The sequence below is a fragment of the Gekko japonicus genome, unplaced genomic scaffold (assembly GCF_001447785.1).
Source record: "Gekko japonicus isolate JY-2015 unplaced genomic scaffold, Gekko_japonicus_V1.1 scaffold2, whole genome shotgun sequence".
In the NCBI taxonomy this organism is placed as follows: Eukaryota; Metazoa; Chordata; class Lepidosauria; order Squamata; family Gekkonidae; genus Gekko; species Gekko japonicus.
In genome coordinates, this window is record NW_015175358.1 from 1,315,920 (window position 1) to 1,335,667 (window position 19,748).

A 19,748-nucleotide genomic window follows, 5' to 3' on the forward strand; every position below is an offset into this window, starting at 1 on the left:
CAGGAATAGCAGCCAGAAACAGGTCAGGGTGGCATGGAGGCACATCTTCAGAGAGAGAACATGTTGCTCCCACACCTTCATTCTTTCAGCCCCGTCCTTTGATCAGCAGCTCAAAGCTGGGTCTTGTTGCTTGCAGGAGCGCTGTCCATTAACCCCAGGTGTTCCTCTTGATCTGGCAGTTGCCGGGCAGCAAGGCGTGCGCCCTGCCTCCTCTCAAGGAGCTCCAAGCATGCCTGCCTCCTCCTGCGTTCCCCTGGCTCCGGGGACTGAGGAAGTGAGGCAACATGTAAAGTTTCCCCACGATCTTGGGTTGTCTCTTCCGTGTTCCCAGTGTTCATGGGGCTGGAGTGCCTGCTGTCTTCATCAACTTGGCCACTAGGACCTGCCTCTGCCATCTCAGGGTCATTAGCAGCATCAGCTGGCTGAGCCTCAGAGGTGCTGGCGGGGCTGTTATCAGCATCAGCTGAGTGCTCTTCAGTTAAAGCAGACTGGCCCACAACAGAGGTTCACACAGAGGCCTAGAGAAGCCAAGAGTTGGAGAGTGGTGGAAATGTCCTAGTGAAGTTGCTGCAGGGATTTGGAGACAAACAGCCAATCATTGATGTAGGGGGAAATGGTGATTCCCACCGCCATACACCATGCATACTCTTGGTACCATGGAGAGACTGAAGGGGAGTACTTGATGTCGGTAGTGGTCTGAGCCCACTGTGAACCTCAGGAAGTGACAATGTTGTGGCTGACTGGCGATGTGAAAGTAAGCATCCTGGAGGTCTAGAGATGCTAGCCAACCATTCTCGGAGATCAGCAGAAGAATGGCTTGCAGAGTGATCATCCAAAATTTCTTGCAAGGAATGTTATGGCTGAGTTGTTGCAGGTCCATTATTTATTTTATTTATTTAATTTTAGACTTGATATACCGCCCTAACCCCCGGGGGGGGTGTCTCTGGGCAGTTCACATGTCTTGCGCTCTAAGAACTGCAATCCTAACTTGGGCCACATCTAGTGTTGGGGTGGGAATGCCTACCAGCACCCTTGGTGGTGGGTCCTTTTGATGGTCTTCTGGCTCCTGGCTCGGATGTCTGCCCCCATCTCGCTTTGGTACTATGAATTAGCCGGAGGTGTCTGCCCCCATCTTGCTTTGGTACTATGAATTAGCCGGAGTAGAATCCCTGGCAATGTTGATATGTGGGGACAAGTTCTATGGCTCCCTTGGCAGGGAGGGCTTGAACCTCATCATGTTGAAAGTGGGATGGGGGTGTTGCCATAAAACGAGGGGCCTGTGGGTTTGAAAGAAACTTGGCAGCATACCCCACCTGAACAATGGTGGGAAGCCAGGTGTCCATGGTGATAGATTCTCAGGCCAAGAGAAAAGGATGCAGTCTGGTACTGGGGTGATGGCCGGGGGTGGGGGAATCATGAGTCAGAGGAGAGTCAAAGAGACTGTTTGGATTGAGGTGTCAACTTTTTAAAAGAAGGTGGCTTGGGTTTCTGCTGGTAAGGTTGTTTGACAGCAGGGCCTTCATGCTTCCAGTAATCCAATTGGCGAGGGGACTGTGAGTGCTTGAAGAAGTTTTGTTTCAAAGGTTTCAGTTTGGGGTTACGTTGCTAGAAAGACTGTGAGACCGCCAAATTTCTCGCTCTCTTGCAACTGTCATTCACATAGGTAAGGAGCTCATCTGTGGTTGCATGGAACAGGTCCTCACCATCAAAGGGCAAATCCTCCACCTTCGACTTAATGTCAGGTTGTAGAGAGGTGAAGTGTAGCCAGGCATGTCTCCTGAGGGAGATGGAGGTGGCCAAGGCCTTAGATGAGCAGCAAGCATGTAGCTGCATTGAGGAGGGTAGTGGCAGTCTTCTGAGAAGTCTTGGGCAGCTCTAGAGCCAGAGAGGAAAGCTGGTTCGCTAGGTAGAAGGAGTACGTTGAGAGGTATGCCAGATAACTGTGTATTTTGGCTGTGATTGTTGTGATTGAATACATTTTGTGCCCCAGAGTGTCCAGCTTCCAATCTTCATGGTCCGGAGGTGCAGGATGATGAGTCTGCTTGGACTTCATGGTTGAATGGACTATCATGGAGTTGGGGTCCAGATGCGAGAAAAGAAACTTTGAATCCAAGGGTTGGACCCAATAGAGGGATTCAAAGCATTTTGACGCCAGTGGGATAGAGGCCAGTTTGTCCCATGCTTCTCAGAGAGCTTCCAGGTGCACAGGGAGCATGGCTAATAATGATGCTGGTGGGAGATTGGATTGAACTAGCTTGTGAACAAGATCTGTAACCTTCAGGGGATCACTGATGAGCTGGATGTTTAGAGCAGCCACCATGCGCATCACTAACTCAAGATACAATTTGGAGCCTTCAGACAGAGAGAATGAGCAAAGATGGGCAATATTTGAGTCAGGCAAAGTATGGAAGGTAGCATCTGCATCCGAGTCCGAACTGTCGGTGTCAACATCTGATGGTTCCGAGGTGGAAACAGGAGGTTCTTCCAATGGGACCAGAGACTGTCGATTGAGAGGCAAGAAGAGATGGAGGCCTGGGAAGAGCAGAAATCAAAGAAGCAGGGGGGTCCTCAGGTGGCCATATAATAATGGACGTAATACGAGGACCGAGGATCAATGGCTTCGGAAAGTGAGTGGAATGGGTGGAAAAATCCTCCGGGCAATGAGGTGAGAAAGGTCGAGAATATCATTCCCAAGGCCAATAAGAAGATTGGGATGGAGACTGGGACCGATAGTGTCCTAGATAGCTATGGAGAGGGTGATCTGGAATCCAACAAGTATCTTGGATGCCCTCTATAGTGCACCATGTAGGAATCCAGGGCATAGGTGATGCCGGCTACGGGATCGAGAACGGCTCTGGGATGGTTAGGACCAATGCAACAGACAAAGTGGTTCATGGTCCCATGATGAAGGCCTGTCTTGGGGTGCAGGATCAGATTCATTGAAGTCTGATGGCAAATAGTTGCAAAAGAGGGTAGCTCAAGAGAGGAATGCAGTGAGGTAAATCTGAACAGCATGGCGGTCAGGAAGAAACTGAGTGGGAGGGCACTCTTTCCCCACTCCAAGCACGCACAGTCGATACCTGCTCCCCAGAGCGCAGTAAAAGAGCACACCAAACACCAGAGGCTAGCTTTTGTAGTTCTCTGAGGTCCGGTTCATGCACAGGTGCAGTACCCATGTGTGGGACTGCACAGAGATCACAAAGAAGATACCCTGGTTTTCTCAAAGTACAGCCTTAATAAGCAGTTTCAGACCAAGTGCAGAATGCACAAAAAAATTCAGTAGTCAGGCTAGTTTTGGTTAAAAAGAAAAGAAGCTTACTTATGTGCTAAAAAGAAAATAAAATGAATGTAGGCTGGAATGATGGGTTGAACTGATTGCTTTATAAAAGGTCAATACACTTATTTACTTACTATATTTATACTATTTCCCCCTGGAGACCCAAAGTGGCTTATATCGTTGTCCTGAGAATGTGTGATCAAGGTCGTCCAGCAAACATCCATGGAAGACTAGTTCCTAGTCCAATTTTCAGATTTTACTGCAGGAGCTCGGGTCAGCACACATGGTTCTTTCCTTCACACTTTATACTCACAACAACACGGTGAGGTAGTTTAGGCCAAGAGAGTGACTGGGCCAAGCTGGGCCTAGTAAACTTCTCAGTAGGGCAGGAATTTCAACTCCAGTCTCCCAGGTCCTGCTTTGACACCCAAATCAGTACATCATACAGGAAGTCTGCCCTGATACTTAATCAGTTAAGCAGTGGCTTATAGCAGACTAAGAATAAGGTTCGTTGTGGAAATAAATACAATGAGCTCTAGAAATAGGCTCTAGGTGGGTGCCCTGGCCTTGGGCACTCAGTGTCAATTTGCTGTGGTGACCTCAGCAGGGTATAATGACACAGAGTCCACCATTTTCTCTGGGGGAACTGATCTCTGCCATCTGCAGTTGTAATTCTGAGTGATTTCCAGCCCTCATCTGGAGATTGGCAACAGTGGATTCCCAGGAGGCAACAGCTGGTTTGGAGGGTGGGGGTCCATGGCATTGTACCTCTCTGAGGTCCCACCCCTCCTCAAACTCCATCCTCTCCAGCCTCCATCCCTCAAATCTCCAGGAATTTCCCAACCTGGAGTTGGCAATCCTATCTCCTTCCCAGCCAACCATCAACCTACCTTTATCTGCCCCTCTGACTTCAGCTTTCCATCTCCCCCCCTCCCACACACCTGCAGCCTCTACCTAGGAAAATTACAGTCTTTCTCCACAGTGGGGACCCAAGCAGGAGGGAAGTTACCTCAGCAGGGTATAATAATACAGAGTCCACCCTGAAAAGCAGCCATTTTCTCCAGAGGAACTGATCTCTGCCATCTGGAGAGTAGTTGTAAGCAGTGTTCCCTCTAAGATGAGTTAGTGTGAGCTAGCTCACAATTTGTTAGCCTCTGGCTCACACATTTTGGTCTTAGCTCAGGAAGGATGGCTCCAGAGCAAACTAATTTATGCAGTAGGCAAATGGCTCGCTCACAACTTTAATGCCAGTAGCTCACAAAGTAGAATTTTTGCTCACAAGACTCCAGAACTTAGAGGGAACATTGGTTGTAATTCTGAGTGATCTCCAGCCCTCACCTGGAGCTTGGCAGTAATGGTTCCCCAGGAGGAAGTGGCTGGTTTGGAGGATGAAGTCTATGGCATTGTACCTGTCGGTACAATGACTCCACCACAAAATCTCCAGGAATTTCCCAACCTCAAGCTGGCAACCCTAGTCAGGACTGGCCCCAATGAGTTCCCCACCAAGTAGGCCTGGAATGGGCCTCCTGCCTTTGCCTTTTTACTAACAGAACCAAGCTTGGTTGCCTAGCAACAGCCACTAAAGGAAATGTTAACCCCACAGGAGCCAAGCAGGAGAAGTGTCTTCATCAGGAAAGACAGCTGTTTTGGCAGTTTATTCTGTCAGGAAAGTGGGCAGGCTGGCAGTTGGTGGGGGAGAGGAGCAGACCCACCCAGCACCCAGCCAATGACACACAAGTACTCTTGAGTGGTGGTTGATGGGCCAATGACTGATGGAGCACACAGCACAGCTAATGGGAAAACCGGAAAGTACCAATACATTGGGCTTCTATATATATTGGATGAACAGAAGGACACAAAAATAATACTGTTCTATAAGTTCAAGAACTGGTTACAGAATTTAATTCACAGCACCACACTGGCACTACTAATGGAAGACAATTCTGCTGTAATGGAGAAAGCACCAAGAAAGAATTTCATCATGGAAGGCACCATGTATTAATCTGAAACGTTTTTGTTCAGGTAATGTTGCTGAAAGGCCAAGTCTGTTCTGTTAAAGAAAAAAATAACTCTCCAGTCCTAGAAAAGAACCTTCAAAATATGCATTTTTGGTGGTTTAATTTTTTTTAATGTTACTCATTTAGTTGCTTCAGCATCCCAAGGGATGGTGGTTTCTAAGAGAAACTGTTATGTCCTTCAATGGCTCTCACATTAAACTAATCCTCTATCTCATGGGAAGATTTTTATTTCTAGAAGACAAACAAAATTCTTATATAGTGATGATCTCTGGTCCACCCAAACTTTGCTCAGAATAATTCCCTACAAGTCAGCCAAAAGAGAAAGGGCCCTGCAAGACTTAAAAGCATGCACAAAATTTGATCCAATGAAAGGTATCACAATACTGATTTTGTGGCATCTTAATAAGATGTGAGATCAGAAGTGATACTTGAGAAAGTGACTCACTTAGTTTCTCTTCCTGGCTTTTGGTCTATTTTCTTTGTTAACTTCCTTTTACTGGCTGTGTTAATAGAACAGCATGCAAACAAAGCTCAAATGATCACTCTCAAAACTGCATGATGGCATTTTTTTAAAGACTGAAACTTTTCAACCTTTTTCACTAAAAAGAAATCTTGAAAAATTACATTGAAAATAGACTGCATAAAAATTACAGACCATTCTGAGCACTGAAAAATGATGAAACTTTTATCTATTGCTGAATTTTGAAACTATAGTCTTCCATTTTCATAGTTCAAGCCAGTTATTCTTTTGTAATCAAGTTTTAAGCCCACCTACTATTTATGCTTGGTCTTGTTCTTAGCATGGCTTTTTATGGTATATCAGACAGCTCTTTCTTATTCATCTGAGAACTGCAGCGGCTTTAAAAGTATGACTTCTCACAAACATAGAAAATCTCCCAAGGCTTTTACTTGGTGCTTAATATTAAATATTTTTGAATGGATTTGCTGCTTTACTGAGAAATAAGTCTGAAACCCTCATATTGCTAAATACCAGTGCTTAAAAGGCCAATTATATCACAGCTTCCAGGGATAGTAACATGGCAATATGTCAGTGGCTTTGAATTATCTAGTACTGGACTCACACTGAATGAGATCCATGACTTCTAGTTTTGCATACAATGCTGTTCTTATTTGACATACCTGGTTCTCCTCGTCAATGTTTATTTCTGGGGGTATTATAGTCATCGAAGGGCACTGATTCACTCCCCCACTGGGACTTATCCAGAAATTGGGTTCAACAAAATTAGCACATTCATACCGCAAAGAACACCTAAAAATGATTACAAAGATTTATGGCATGTGACCTTCATGTTACTAATCATTTTGTTGAAGAATTGCAATCATCTCCTCATTTGTTATTTTCCCAATGCTCATTTTATATAATCAGCACAATACTCCATGATGTCAGCATGTCACCTTCAACAACAAAGTGCACCAGGAAAATTATGCTCTTCCTATACATTTTCCATACACTCTTAGTTTAAATTTGATTTAGAAAAACTGAGTATTAAACCCACAGAAGCCATACATTATGCTTTCTGCTGGCTGAACAATTTCAGAGAAGCCAGTGTATTGTCTATTATGCAATCTTCTTCTTTAAATTCAAACACTCTGTTTCTGTTCATTTGACTTGACCTTAAAGTAAATACCTTGTTCAAGTAAAGTAAATTGATTGCTCTGGTTGGATAATCTTTACTGTTTTATCCTGTATCCCCATGAAGACCTGCACCATAGTCTTACTCTGTTATGCTGTAGTCTGTCTCAAACTGCTTCCACATAGTAGAGTGAAAACACAGCTGGGAAGATGGCAGGGGGAGGAAAATTGGTGGATGTCTCAGGGGTATAGAAAATGGACAACTGGTGAGTGGACAATGTGTGTGTGTATAGAACCACCACAAGAGGAGAAGAAGTGGGGGCCTGCAGTGAGGGGTTGGGAATCCACTTGCCTAGCAAGTCCCTCACTTGTATAAGTAAAAGATATTGAACTTTTAAAATATTTATGGAATCGTTTAGTGGCACTGTTGCACAGCCCTCATATCTAACTGCAGGATGAGTTGACACAGCCGAGTTTATCAACCAGACTGCTGGCATATACAAATGGGCAGATTAACTATTTTACCTCTGTGTCTCTAACCTAATCCAAGGCTGAGCAAGTATGAGAGGGACATCTAGCATAATCTTGTTTGCCTGGCAACTTGCTTCACTGTTGATAAAATGAGGTGCAGGGTTTTGTGGATATGGTCATCTGCTATGAGCTATTCTAATTGCCCACAGAATACAGCCAGAAGAAGCCATTGCTAAATGATAGGCCCCAGTTGCTCCTGTTGGTACACCAAGGCAGTGTTCACATGCGCAAGATAATGTGTGGGGAAAACAAGGCTATTTGTTCCAGAACAATTTCACCCGCATTTGCGCGATCACACAGTTCCTGAGAGCTGTGGGGGTGGCCTGCCACTGCATGATCAGATGCAACCGCAGGTGAGTCAGGGGGTTTTTTTGGCCGCGTATTTCCAGTGCACTTCAACAAGGGATCAATGATTCGCATCCCCGCACTGAGTGCTCCCTATGTAGTGTGTGATGATGCGCATACCAAAATGGGGAAAACAACAACAACATGGAGTCGGGGTGGCCCAATCAGACCATCCTGACTCCATGGAAGGGTGCTGGCGTGGTCACACTGGGAAAAGTCCGTTCCTGCCCCATAGCAAACCCGTTTGCTACTGGGTTTTCCCCGGTGTCTTTTTACTCTGCTTCTGCAGCGGAGCAAAACGGGTTGCCAATGGAAGCAGGACGCTTGGCAGATTTTGGCATCTGATTGCGCCCTTAAAATCCGCCTGGCATTCAAGCCTGTGGCACGGCTAATTCTGCATGTGATTGCACCCTAAACCTACTGCTGGGTTACATGGCAGCACTACTGCCCTCTTAACTTCACCAGCGCACGGGACCTAGGAGCAGCTTTGTTTTTCTTGCTTCTAAGTTTCCATACAATGCTTATTTCTTATTTTCAAGTTCTGTAAGTTGCAAATTTAACTTTTTAAAGTTAAGATTCTACACTGTACACCAGATTCCTGGATATCTAGCACAGTTCTACCATTACTCAATTGAAATTTCAGCTTAAGTATATGGGTCAAAAATACTAGTCAAAGGAAATAAAAGACTGTAAGCTTCTCTCAGGAAATCTACTACAGAGGGGCATATATTTGTCAGGAAAAGAAACCACACATTACACAGTGTTATACTGTCCCCTAAAAATATCTTGTGAATGTGTTTATATCACCCTAACTCTCAGTTACTTAGTACTACCACAGAAATGCTTCCAGGATTATTTAGACCACCTACTTTAATGATCAGCCACTTCAAAAGATCTTTATAGGTCCCTTCATGGAACACCTATTTTACAGTACAAAGGTACAAAAACAACTTGCAAAGTGGTTCAGTAATGATTTTAATTACATTGCATGGCTTTTTTAAAAAACTTGTCAAATTCAGTGCCTTCTCTTAATACTTTATTTTATAATGTACTGTTTTCATTACTTATGAATAGCTTTTCATAGATAATTATGTTTATCAAAAAAGAACAAATTGTTTATGAAATGCTTCTCAAATGCTTTTTGAATGCTGAGATTTTAGCCATGAAAATTACTGTTTCAAAATAAGCAGTTAAAATTAGAAATGGCTGTTGAAATATGTGTCAACAATCCAAAACATTGTCACAAGAGCAGAGTGGTGAGATTGACAAGACTAGTAATTTCAGTCAACACAAAACATAATGATTTCCTCCCCGGAATGCGCTAAGAGGTTGGTACAAAAATATTTCACCTGGTCTCCAAGGTGCACCACCCACAATAAGCATCGGCTGCAGCTAAGCACTCAGTACATGTGGTGTATTGATCACAGGCAGATACTTTCACGTGAGCTATCTGTACAACAGAGAAAACAACAGCAGTTATTGCTAGAGAATCAAACTTTCTGAAACGTATTCCTCTGTTAATCGAAGGGGATTCTTATCAACACAGGACGAGTCAGGATAGCACGTGAAATTTGGAGCTCCTCAGTTGTATGTTCTCTCAGCTATGCTTTTCAATATATATTTCTGGCCATTTAATGAAATCATCTGAAGATTTGGGTTTGGGTGTCATCAACATGATGATGACAGCCAGCTCTAACCATTAAGGTGGCTTGTTCATCTTATGCGCAGTCTTGAGCTTCTCTTTGGCTGCTATCTGAGGATGTGTCCTGAGTTGCACCCCTGCTTATCTTCTGCAGTTCCAGAGGGTTACTCTGTTGTAGCACAATAAAGCAAAAGTCCAGTGGCACCTTAAAAACGGATGTTTATTCCAGCATAAGCCACAACTCATTCTTCAGATGCTTATTTAATGTCTGCAAGAAGCTTTTGCTACAACAGGGATGTGACGGCTAATCGGTTGTGGAGGAGCTGATTTTTTATTTCTCCCATTTTCATTTAAATTTGGATGTAGTTTGGTTTTATGGTTTATATGCTGTTTTGCGAAATGGTTTTACTGATTACGTTTTGTTAGCTGCACTTGAGTTTTATTAAGAAAAGCAAGTTATATATATATTTTAAAATAAAACAGAATCTGTCACCACGGTGTTCTCACTTTTAATTATCAGGCTAGAAAGGTGAAACTGCCATCCCACTTTTGGAAATGGACTCAACACGATGAATGGGCAAGGATCTGCACCTCAGCCAACTTGATGTCCTTTCCAATGCTGCTGAATCAGAAGACTGTTTATAGGTGCTCTTTATGAAGCAAGTCCCACCCAACTGTAAAAGGAAGCCCAGTTTTGGACCTAAGACACAGTACTAGTTTAAAGCCATAAATTCTTCAACTGCTTAAGCCCAGCCTACCTAAAAGAAAGCTTTTCCTCATGTTTTAAAATCAGCCAGGAATATTCACATGGTTATACCCTTCTTGCATGGATGAGTATCAGTGTTCCTTCCCTCTAAGCTGAGTTAGTGTAAGCTAGCTCACAGTTTTTTAGCCTCCGGCTCACAGATTTTTGTCTTCGCTCAGAAAGGATGGCTCCAGAGCAAGCTAACTGATGCAGTAGCCAAATTGCCCACTCACAACTTTAAAGCCAGTAGCTCACGAAGTAGAATTTTTGCTCACAGGACTCCACAGTTTAGTGGGAACATTGATATATAATGTGTGTGTTTGGCTTTCTCCCTCAGAAAAAAGAAGATTGGGGGGGGGATGCAGGAGTTGTTTATAAAATTATGCAAGAAAAAAATTAGATGGAAGTACATGAGGCACACTAAAAGCTCTCGGCCATGGAATTTTGCGGGCTTTTGCAAAGTTTACAGAATTTTGCCAACTTCCCTAACACATGACAAACATTTACTTGCAATTCACAAAGAACTGGTCATGTTTTCAGTGGCTGGGTTTTGTTCTTCCTTCTATTAAGCAGAACGCCTATCAAAAACATATACAGTTTACAACTAGACATGTCCAGTCAAGTATAGAATCCTCTATACTTGACTGGACATAAAACGAATACTTCGGGGGGGGGGGGAGAAACAACCATGTAGAGACAACCAAAGTAGAGGTCAATTGATGTCTTGCAAGCTTAGTGCTAGTGACAGCATGACAAGACATGTATTAGGTATAGTGTTGTCATCCAAAGTATTCACTGGATACAGATATGGCTTGAGGATGGCTCAAAAAAGAATCTGTTCTGCGTTCAGTTTAGTGGTAAAGGGCATTCTGCAGGGAATTACAGCTGGAGAGTTTAAATAACAAGTACAAAGTTCCTGGCTATGCATCTGTTTCAGTAGAGTAAAATGGAATGTAGCCACTGCAGCTTGGAGCACATGCTGAACTTTGCTTCTCTTCAGCTGGTTAGCTTAAATGCAGTGGGAAAGCAATAGTCATACATCTTTTTCATAGTTCTCCCTCATGAGCTAGGGTTATGTAATTGGCTAGATACAATCAAGAACCAAATCTAGTAATGACACTTTAAAATCAAAAGAGAATTGAGCTAGAAAGTCCAGTGATATCTAGAGTAATTTCCTCTTTGCTTTCACTAAAGGTGGACTCAACAAAAACTGAAAGATACCACTATCTTTAAACTTCCAGGAAAATTCAAATGCAAAATGAATAGCTTTACAGCCATTGACTTCTTTCTAGGCTGCAATTATCTTAAATATCCTAAACATTCAGTGAGATCTCAATCAAGAGAGAAGTTTGTAAAAAGTCTAGTTAAGACTGCATTTGCTGTTCACTTAACAAAATATACATTTTTCATTTCTACAGATCTCCAGAATATATTCTATCCCCCTGTTTCTTCATCTCAACACAGGCATGTTTGTAAAATAGTCTTACCTGATGGGAGGTCATCAAATACAAATAGCTGGAGTCAGAAGGGTCAAACTGCATGAGGGGGTGGACAGGTTCACCATAAGCCACAGTAATCGACTCCCTACTTATCACTTTCATAGAACCATTCAGATTAATCTGTTAGGGATGAAAACATTTCATAAGGTCATCAATTAGCAAATAGTGCTTTCTGAGGAAGAGAGAGAAAGATGTTTAAATTAAAAATGGATCAGTTTGACAGCTATTTTTACATAGCATGCTTCTTTCTTAACCACTACACCACCAGCGTGCAATGGTTAAGAGCAGAGGACTCTAATCTGGAGAACTGGGCAGACTCTGATCTGGAGAACCAGGTTTGATTCCTCACTCCTCCTCCACATGAAGCCTGCTGGGTGGTCCTGGGCCAGTCACAGTTCTCTCAGAACTCTCTCAGCCCCACCTACTTTACATGCTGACTGTTGTGGGGAGGGGAAGGGAAGGCAATTGTAAGCTGCTTTGAGACTCCTTAGGATAGAGAAAAGTGAGATATAAAAACCAAATCTTCTTCCAAAAAAATCAATTCAGCTTTAAAAATTAATCATTTCCATAAAATGAAGATTTTGTGTGGACTGAATTGACCCAATAACTGAATTGACCCCCAATAACTGAATTGACCCAATTTCATAAAAACTGTGAAATTCCATGTTATGTGATTTGACTTGATTACTTTCTTCCATCTTCATCTATGGTAAGCAAGGCAGAATGTGGGAAGCCCAAAGAAAACAGCAGAGTTGTTGGTTAACAATTCTCTTCCTAGACTGGATCTTCCGTTATAGTAGAGCTGCATTCACACATCATTGAATATTGCAAAATTGCTGCACTATAGTAATCATTCACAACTAGATTGCCTTGTTCCCACAGGAAAAAAAATCTACATGGAATGATCGATCACATGCAATATCCAACATCACATGAGGATGCAGCTTAGAATGCCAAAGAAACTTCTTGAAGTTGTCTTAGATTGGTGACAGTAAGTCATATGTTGCCTGAACTGTTCCAGGAATAAAGACAAGTTACTGAATCTCTGTGCTTTGACCAAAAATCTCTGTATCCTGGTCTGTTTTAATATGCTGCCCTTATACATGGTATAGCTGCTTTACACTTAAAGCTCTCCCACTAATGAATCTACTGAATGCACCATAGCTAATGGCTCCTGTGAAATACCCTTCTGAGGTGTGCTTTATAATTTACCGGATCAGATTAATTCCCTATGTGATACGAAACCATAATTGCTGCTCTGGGAGCTGGCTGAACACTGCTTATGCCCCTTTTACTATCTTGTCTTGGATGGGAAACCTGAATTATAACTCATACCAAGTACTTTATATTCCATGCCAAGTAACAAGGAGCCCCCAAGGTAAAAAAGCTTCTGGTTGTGCAGCTGTGTAACAGAATTAGATTATGGCTATCTGAACAAATTATCCCAGCAAAGAGCAGCCAGGAGCCTTTCCCTAATGGAGGTTCAGTAGATAAGGCTGCCTTTCCTGATATGATAATGGAAGCAGAGCTGTTGCTGTTGTGTGAACACAAGCTGTGTGAGGAATGTACCTACACAAGCTGTGTGAGGAATGTACCTGCACAGAATGCCCTGTGCAGACGCCTTGACAGCACCTGCCCAGCACTCTTGTCATCTAACCCGTACCTCTGGGCAAATTTCAAACTAGAGGACCACCAAGATCTTTGCCACCTTCCTGCTAGGGAAAGCAGTGAAAGAAATTGGATTTTCTTCTGTTCTCCCCTTATTCTGATCTAATATTTCTGCATTATGTGTGATTATCTCCAGACAGATATAAAACAGATTCCAGTCACATCTTTCCTTGAGGGTCGACATCTACTGTTGCTGGAAAGACAATGAACGAGGCTCCCCTGACGAGCTAATATTGAGCCCTTTCTTCAGCAAATGGCACCTAGTGGGTTACTGCAGCTGGTGGTTGCTCCTCTCTTGAGACAGTTACAGTGCCTTAAATCTTGGTCCTTGGTATACTGTTTCACCATAGATAAAACAGGCATTATCACACACATGGATGCATGCCTGATGTGGAGCTCAGCAATAGCAACAGCCAATCATAGGGTATTTATTCCAAGAGGTGGGTGGGTCTGCGTGTATTTTTGTTCACAAGTACCAATCAAGATAAGGAACAATTTATAAGAGGAGATTGTTAATAACTAAATGCTGTGCTATAACATTTTAGTAGAGGCATTTATTTCCACGACATATAAAATGAAATCTTGATTGCACTGTAGCCTCAAATGCTGATTAAAAGTTATGAATTAGTAGATATTGTACATCATGGAACACTTTAAAGGAACATCCAGTTGCTTCTTTATTGAAGACTGAAAGCTGAGGCAGTGAGCTTATCAACTGATGCTTTTTTGGCTTTGTTTAAATGAACAGAATCATGGATCGAGACGCCAGTTTTATTATTTCTCTCTTGTTTTATCCCCAGCAGGGACTGTGCTCCATCAGGCCAAACTTTGCCCTACACCATCCGATGAACATGATTCTGAGTTAGACTCAAGGTCACCACAAGGCTGTCTTAAGAGACTGCCAAGGACAGGACTTTGCAGAAGACACTGCTGAGTGAGTTATGGCACGATGACCATTGGGATCCAGGGCCTAGTCATCTCCAAACAAGACTGATGTGGCTTGCAACAGACATGGTTAAAAATATAATAACCAAAATAAAATCATTACCACAAACAAATGAACAACTACAAAAAGAACAACATTATCCTTATTCAGAACACCAAGTTACTTTCAATCCTACCAAAAAAAGAACAGATTTACAGGCCAGGCTCTCCAAAATGAGAGGAGGGAAGGAGCAAACAGGTCATCCCCTGGAAAAGCAGTTCCAACATGTGGTGACCACTCAAGCTGGTGACTGAGGAGACAGAGAAAAAAGTCAGTTGCTCAAGTATGTGGGTTCCAGACCACGAGGGCCTTTAATGGTAAGACCCAGTCCCCTGAATTAAGCTCAGAAACAGATGTTGTAATATTGGGATGATATGCACATGGCACCAGATACCTGACAAAAACGGGGCTGCCATGTTTTGCACCAGTTATTCAAGGAAAGATCCACTTTAGAGCAGAACAACAGTAATCCAAGCAAGAAACTACATAGTGACAGATAACTGCAGCAAGGCAAGCAGAGAATGAAAGGAGGAGGAGGAGGAGTTGGTTTTATACCACACCCTTCACTACCCGAAGGACTCTTGGAGGGGCTTACAATCACCTTCCCTTCCTCTTCCCACAAAGACACCCTGTTAGGTAGGTGGGGCTGAGAATTCTGAAAGAACTGTGACTGACCCAAGGTCACCTAGCTGGCTTCATGTGGAGGAGTGAGGAATTAAACCCGGTTCTCCAGATTAGAGTCCGCCACTCTTAACCACTAACACCAAGCTGGCAGGAACAGCATTTGCACCATTGTGGCAACGGTGATCCTTCCTACCATCACAATGTGTTATTCCAGCAATGGGGCTGGATCAAGAAGTTACCCTCCTAAACTCTTTACAGAATCTAACTACTTCATACCATCCAATAAAACTCTGCACCTTCCCGACTAGCTCCCATCTTGCCTGGATTCAATTTCAGCTGGTTCACCCTCACCCACTTGACCATAGAATCCAGATACAGATGTAAAACAGATTATAGCATCTGGCTCTCTTTTTTTCTAAAATCAAGCTGAGTTTCATCAGCATACTGACAATAATCAACTCCAAAACTGCAGATGATCTTATTCAGGGAGTTTATATACTTATAACCAACTCTGCAGACAGGACAAAACCTGCAGAACTGAAGCAGGAGGCTAGCAGCTGAGGAGTGAATAAACTTTAGCTTGGACCACTGTAGCCTAAGAGGAAGTAGATGCTGCACTCCTGCCTGATGCCTAATGTGGCAGCAAAGCAGAACGTATTTACATGGTGGATCTGCTGGATACCATGGATGTTCCTACAGATGTATAATGTAGTTTGTGCTTCTGCACTGGTTTAGTATACTATCACTTGCGCTATTGTTTTAGGCTTACCTGACTGAGAGATAAGAAGAAGAAGAAGAAGAGAAGAGATTGGATTTATACCCCGCCCTTCACTCGGAGTCTCAGAGCGGCTTACAAACTCCTTTCCCTTCCCCTCCCCACAACAGACACCCTATGAGGTGGGTGGGGGTGTCAAACTGCTCTTTTTCAAGGACAGCTGTGCCAGAGCTTGTGACTGACCCAAGGTCACATCAGCAGGTGCAAGTGGAGGAGTGGGGAATCAAACCCGGTTCTCCCAGATTAGAGTCTGCACACTTAACCACTACACCAAACTGGAAGGAATCTTCTAGAATCAAGATACTGTGGAATCCAGTGCAGAATGCAAAATATTTTAATTTCCCCCATAGGCAGGCAACAATTGCTGTTGCTGCAATTTACTCCCTTATAATGTTTAGTAGATCTCTCTCTAACAACAATTCACAAGCACTATTTATGATTACTCAGGTAATCATAATCAACATGATCTTGTAACTCCTTCCAAACAAGGATTTCATATCACTTAAACATCATTTAGCAGTTCTATTAATATCCTATCCAAATTATAACAGGAAAGATAACAATTAGAATGGAAAACAAATGTCCTATAGGAAAACACTGATTAATGGACAAGCCAGACTTGAACATGTCAAAATAACTACTGTTTCAGATTAACAGAGTGCTCAGATAATCTTTCCTATAATTTAATGGCAATAGCATAGACAACAGCAGAGTAACTGGCTGGTGGAAGATCTTACTGAAATTAGAGTGCTCTACAAACTTTCAAGGAACAGAACACAATAATCAAATTTTTACTGTACATGGAGAGAAAGCCCATGGGGAATTTGGGGTTTAGAGGGAGTACAGTTACACAAACTGTTATTTAGCCAAAGTGCACAAATTAGCAACTCTACTGTTTACGGAAAGCATCATGGGATCTTTAACAACCACAAGCACTCAGGAGTTCTTCCATCTCCTCTGAAAAATTATGCCTTCAGCAGTTCAGTGCTCCATAACAATGGGATAGGGGTGAATCATTAAAACCACTTCCTTCTGATTTCAGGAGCTCTTTAGTAATCTCCCATTCAGGAACTGAGCCAGAATAACCCTGCTCACTACATACAATGGCTAAAGGTAGGATGGCATTTTACCAAGAGCTTTCAAATAGTGCCAGAATGGCTGTTTATTACCAATGGCTTCCCAAATGAAAGATGCCTTATCATTTCATTAATTGTGAAACCATGAGTCCCTCGGGTGCTTTATTAACTCCTTGGTACCCTGCAAATTTTACCTTAAGGAGTCTTCCATTTGCTGTTCCCAGAAATACAACTGTGTAATTATTGACGCTGGAGACCGCTACTGACGTGAGGCCTGCTGAAGTGAACACAGGCCTTGCTTTGATAGGTTGCAAAATTGACAACGGATGCTGGAGATGTGCTGCTCCACAGTCCGATTGTTCTGGTTGCAACTGAAAAGAAAAGTACACATTAGTGAACATATCATGGGACACTACAGCTGCTTATAACCGACCTATAAATTAATGGAAAATTTTTACACCCTGTTCTCTGTACTGTACATATACAAAGCAGCATGGATGATTCCAGGGGGGGAAAAGAGGGTGGGCAAAGAAGGAGCAAGACAGATTGGTGGCAGGAAGCCCTGCCTCACAAATATAATCTCCCGTATTTCGTATTTCACACTCTATAATGCAAAAATGAATTATTCAGGAGGGAATTTTACAAAGGTAATAGGGCTTTATGATAATATAGTTGGTCACGAAGAATGCTTTAATAAAGGGAAAGACAGTGGACAGTGGTACTCTGTATAGTATGTGCCACCTGTTACCGTATATAGTATCCTATTACACAGGGGTAATTTCGTAGAAAGAGCTGCAGAAGCTCATTAGCATAAGGTATGCTAATGAGCTACTAGGCTATTAGCATAATAGCTCATTAGCATATGCCACGTCCCCTGACATCACCGGAAGTGATGTCAAAAGGGGAAGCAAAAAAGGGGGGGAGGCATCTTCAAAAGCCTCCCCTTCCCCTCCCTAGCCGGCTTGCGAGGGGGGGGGAATCAAGAGAGGAGGGGTTTAAAGTTTAAACTCCTTCTCACTAGAGTTGGGCCACAGAAGGAGGAAAGAGGAAAGGAAAGAGAGAGAGAGTAGAGGGAAGGAAAGAAAGAAAGGGGAGGAAAGAAAGAACGAAAGGAGGGAGAGAAGGGGAAAAGGAGATAAAGGAAAGAAGGAAAAGAAAGAGCAGGAAAGAGGGAAAGAAAGAGAGAGAAGGAAAGAAGGAGGAAAAGAAAGGAAGGAAAAAATGGAAAGAGAAAGAAAAGGAAAGGAGAGAAGGAAAGGAGAGAAAGAAAGAGGGCAAAGAGATAGGGGGAGGGAGCAAGGCTCTCCTACCCCCCATCAAGCCCCCCCCCACCCCGCAGATCCCTCACTTACCGTGATCAAGGCCTTCCCCAGGCCGCAGCGCTCAAGCGTGGGCCCCAGGAGGCCGGCTACGGGCCTCCTCAGGCCTCCCCCGGGCCGCAGCGCTCAAGCACGGGCCCCAGGAGGCCGGCAACGGGCCTAATCAGGCCTCCCCCGGGCTGCAGCGCTCCAGCGCGGGCCCCAAGAGACCAGCAACGGAACTCCTCAGGCCTCCCCAGGGCTGCAGTACTGCAGTGAAGGCCCTGGGAGGTCGGCGACGGGCCTCTTCAGGCCTCCCCCAGGCCGCAGCGCTTCGGGGCAGGGAGCTGGGGGCGGGGCTTGCCACCACCGCCAATTGTGCCAGTTCCTGGGCTGCCAGACCAGTGCTCCGGCACGCTCCAGCCCCACATGACCCCTGCTATTACATAATTTCCAGCAAAGCAGGCTGGTTAATGTTATATAATACTATTGCTTGACATGCTTTAGTTTTTCTTATTGGGTCACAACCAACTTGAAATGTAGCTATTAATAAATAATCCTGTTTTACATATATCTGAGAATTATCTGTCTTTCAACTGTGCCTGAGAAAGCACAAATACATAACCTTGCATCAAAAAAGCTTCTCCAATAAGTCTGTTTCATACATTAAACAAAGGCAACAAAACATAACAATTGTCTCAGTGAATGAAAATAAAGTAAAGCTCAAGGCCAACAGAGCTTTACTTTGGAGTAATCCTCACTTCATGCTGTTACTTACTTCTAAGTAAGCATGTTCAAAACCAAGCTGTACAGTCACAATTGTTCTGCAACTACAAAGTAAAATTATCTGAATATCTAATTGTGAACGAGATCAAAATATTTGAGGCAATGGACAGTCCTGTTCCTTCAAACCCAGGACACAGGTTTGTAGGAAAATTGGAGATGATGATGATGACGATGACGATGACGATGATGATGATGATGATGATAGGTGTTTAAAACAAAAACAGTAGCAAAAAAGGGGGGAGGGGGAAAGTCAACCATGATCAGAGGAAGACTAATCTTGCTTATTCAAATACAACACAGGAATCAAGTAAAACCAAAATCTCATCAGTTGAAATGTATATTTTGCCAGTGTAGGAAACAAAAGTGATTTCTCTGTGATACTGGCTCCGCTACACATGCTGAGTTTGACTAGGAGAAATACATGGAAGGTTTTCTAAGAAATGTTTAAAAGTGGATTATGGCGTTAATGGTAATGAGACTGACCATTCTAGCCTCTCGTACAGATCTTCAGTAGCCCTTGACCAAGAATGGCAATGATAACCTATATTACTCCTATATTGCAAACGCACTATACAATCTGATATAATCTTGAATCATTGCCAAGTCAGAATTAAGAACTTGCAAATGATTTCTAGAACGTTTTTATCACTGCTTAAATGGAGGGTTTTTTTGCCACAAACTAAAGCACAGGCTTTATCCAAAGAAACAAAGATTTTTTTTCTGACTTTGTAAGTCATAATAAGAGATGATGGAAAGGGTTTGGTTTTTTTTAGAAAAATCCTTTTATACCAGAACAATTGCCAAACAGGACTAACACAGGCGCAAGGATATGGCACAATACGTAAGAGAATAAAGAGAAGAGATAATATGTTATGAATATGGGGG

At 43.1% G+C, this 19,748-nt stretch overlaps 1 protein-coding gene across 1 annotated transcript in view; it reads right to left on the minus strand.

The window, feature by feature from the left end:
- PLXND1 (plexin D1) overlaps nt 1–19,748 on the minus strand; it is a 212,728-nt gene that overhangs the window by 142,880 nt on the left and 50,100 nt on the right. The window contains exons 4-7 of the mRNA XM_015425233.1: nt 16,974–17,150; nt 11,640–11,771; nt 9,115–9,215; nt 6,436–6,565 (exon numbers count right to left, since the gene is read on the minus strand). Of these exons, the coding sequence (XP_015280719.1) occupies nt 6,436–6,565; nt 9,115–9,215; nt 11,640–11,771; nt 16,974–17,150 (540 nt within the window). The remainder of the gene's footprint in view (nt 1–6,435; nt 6,566–9,114; nt 9,216–11,639; nt 11,772–16,973; nt 17,151–19,748) is intronic.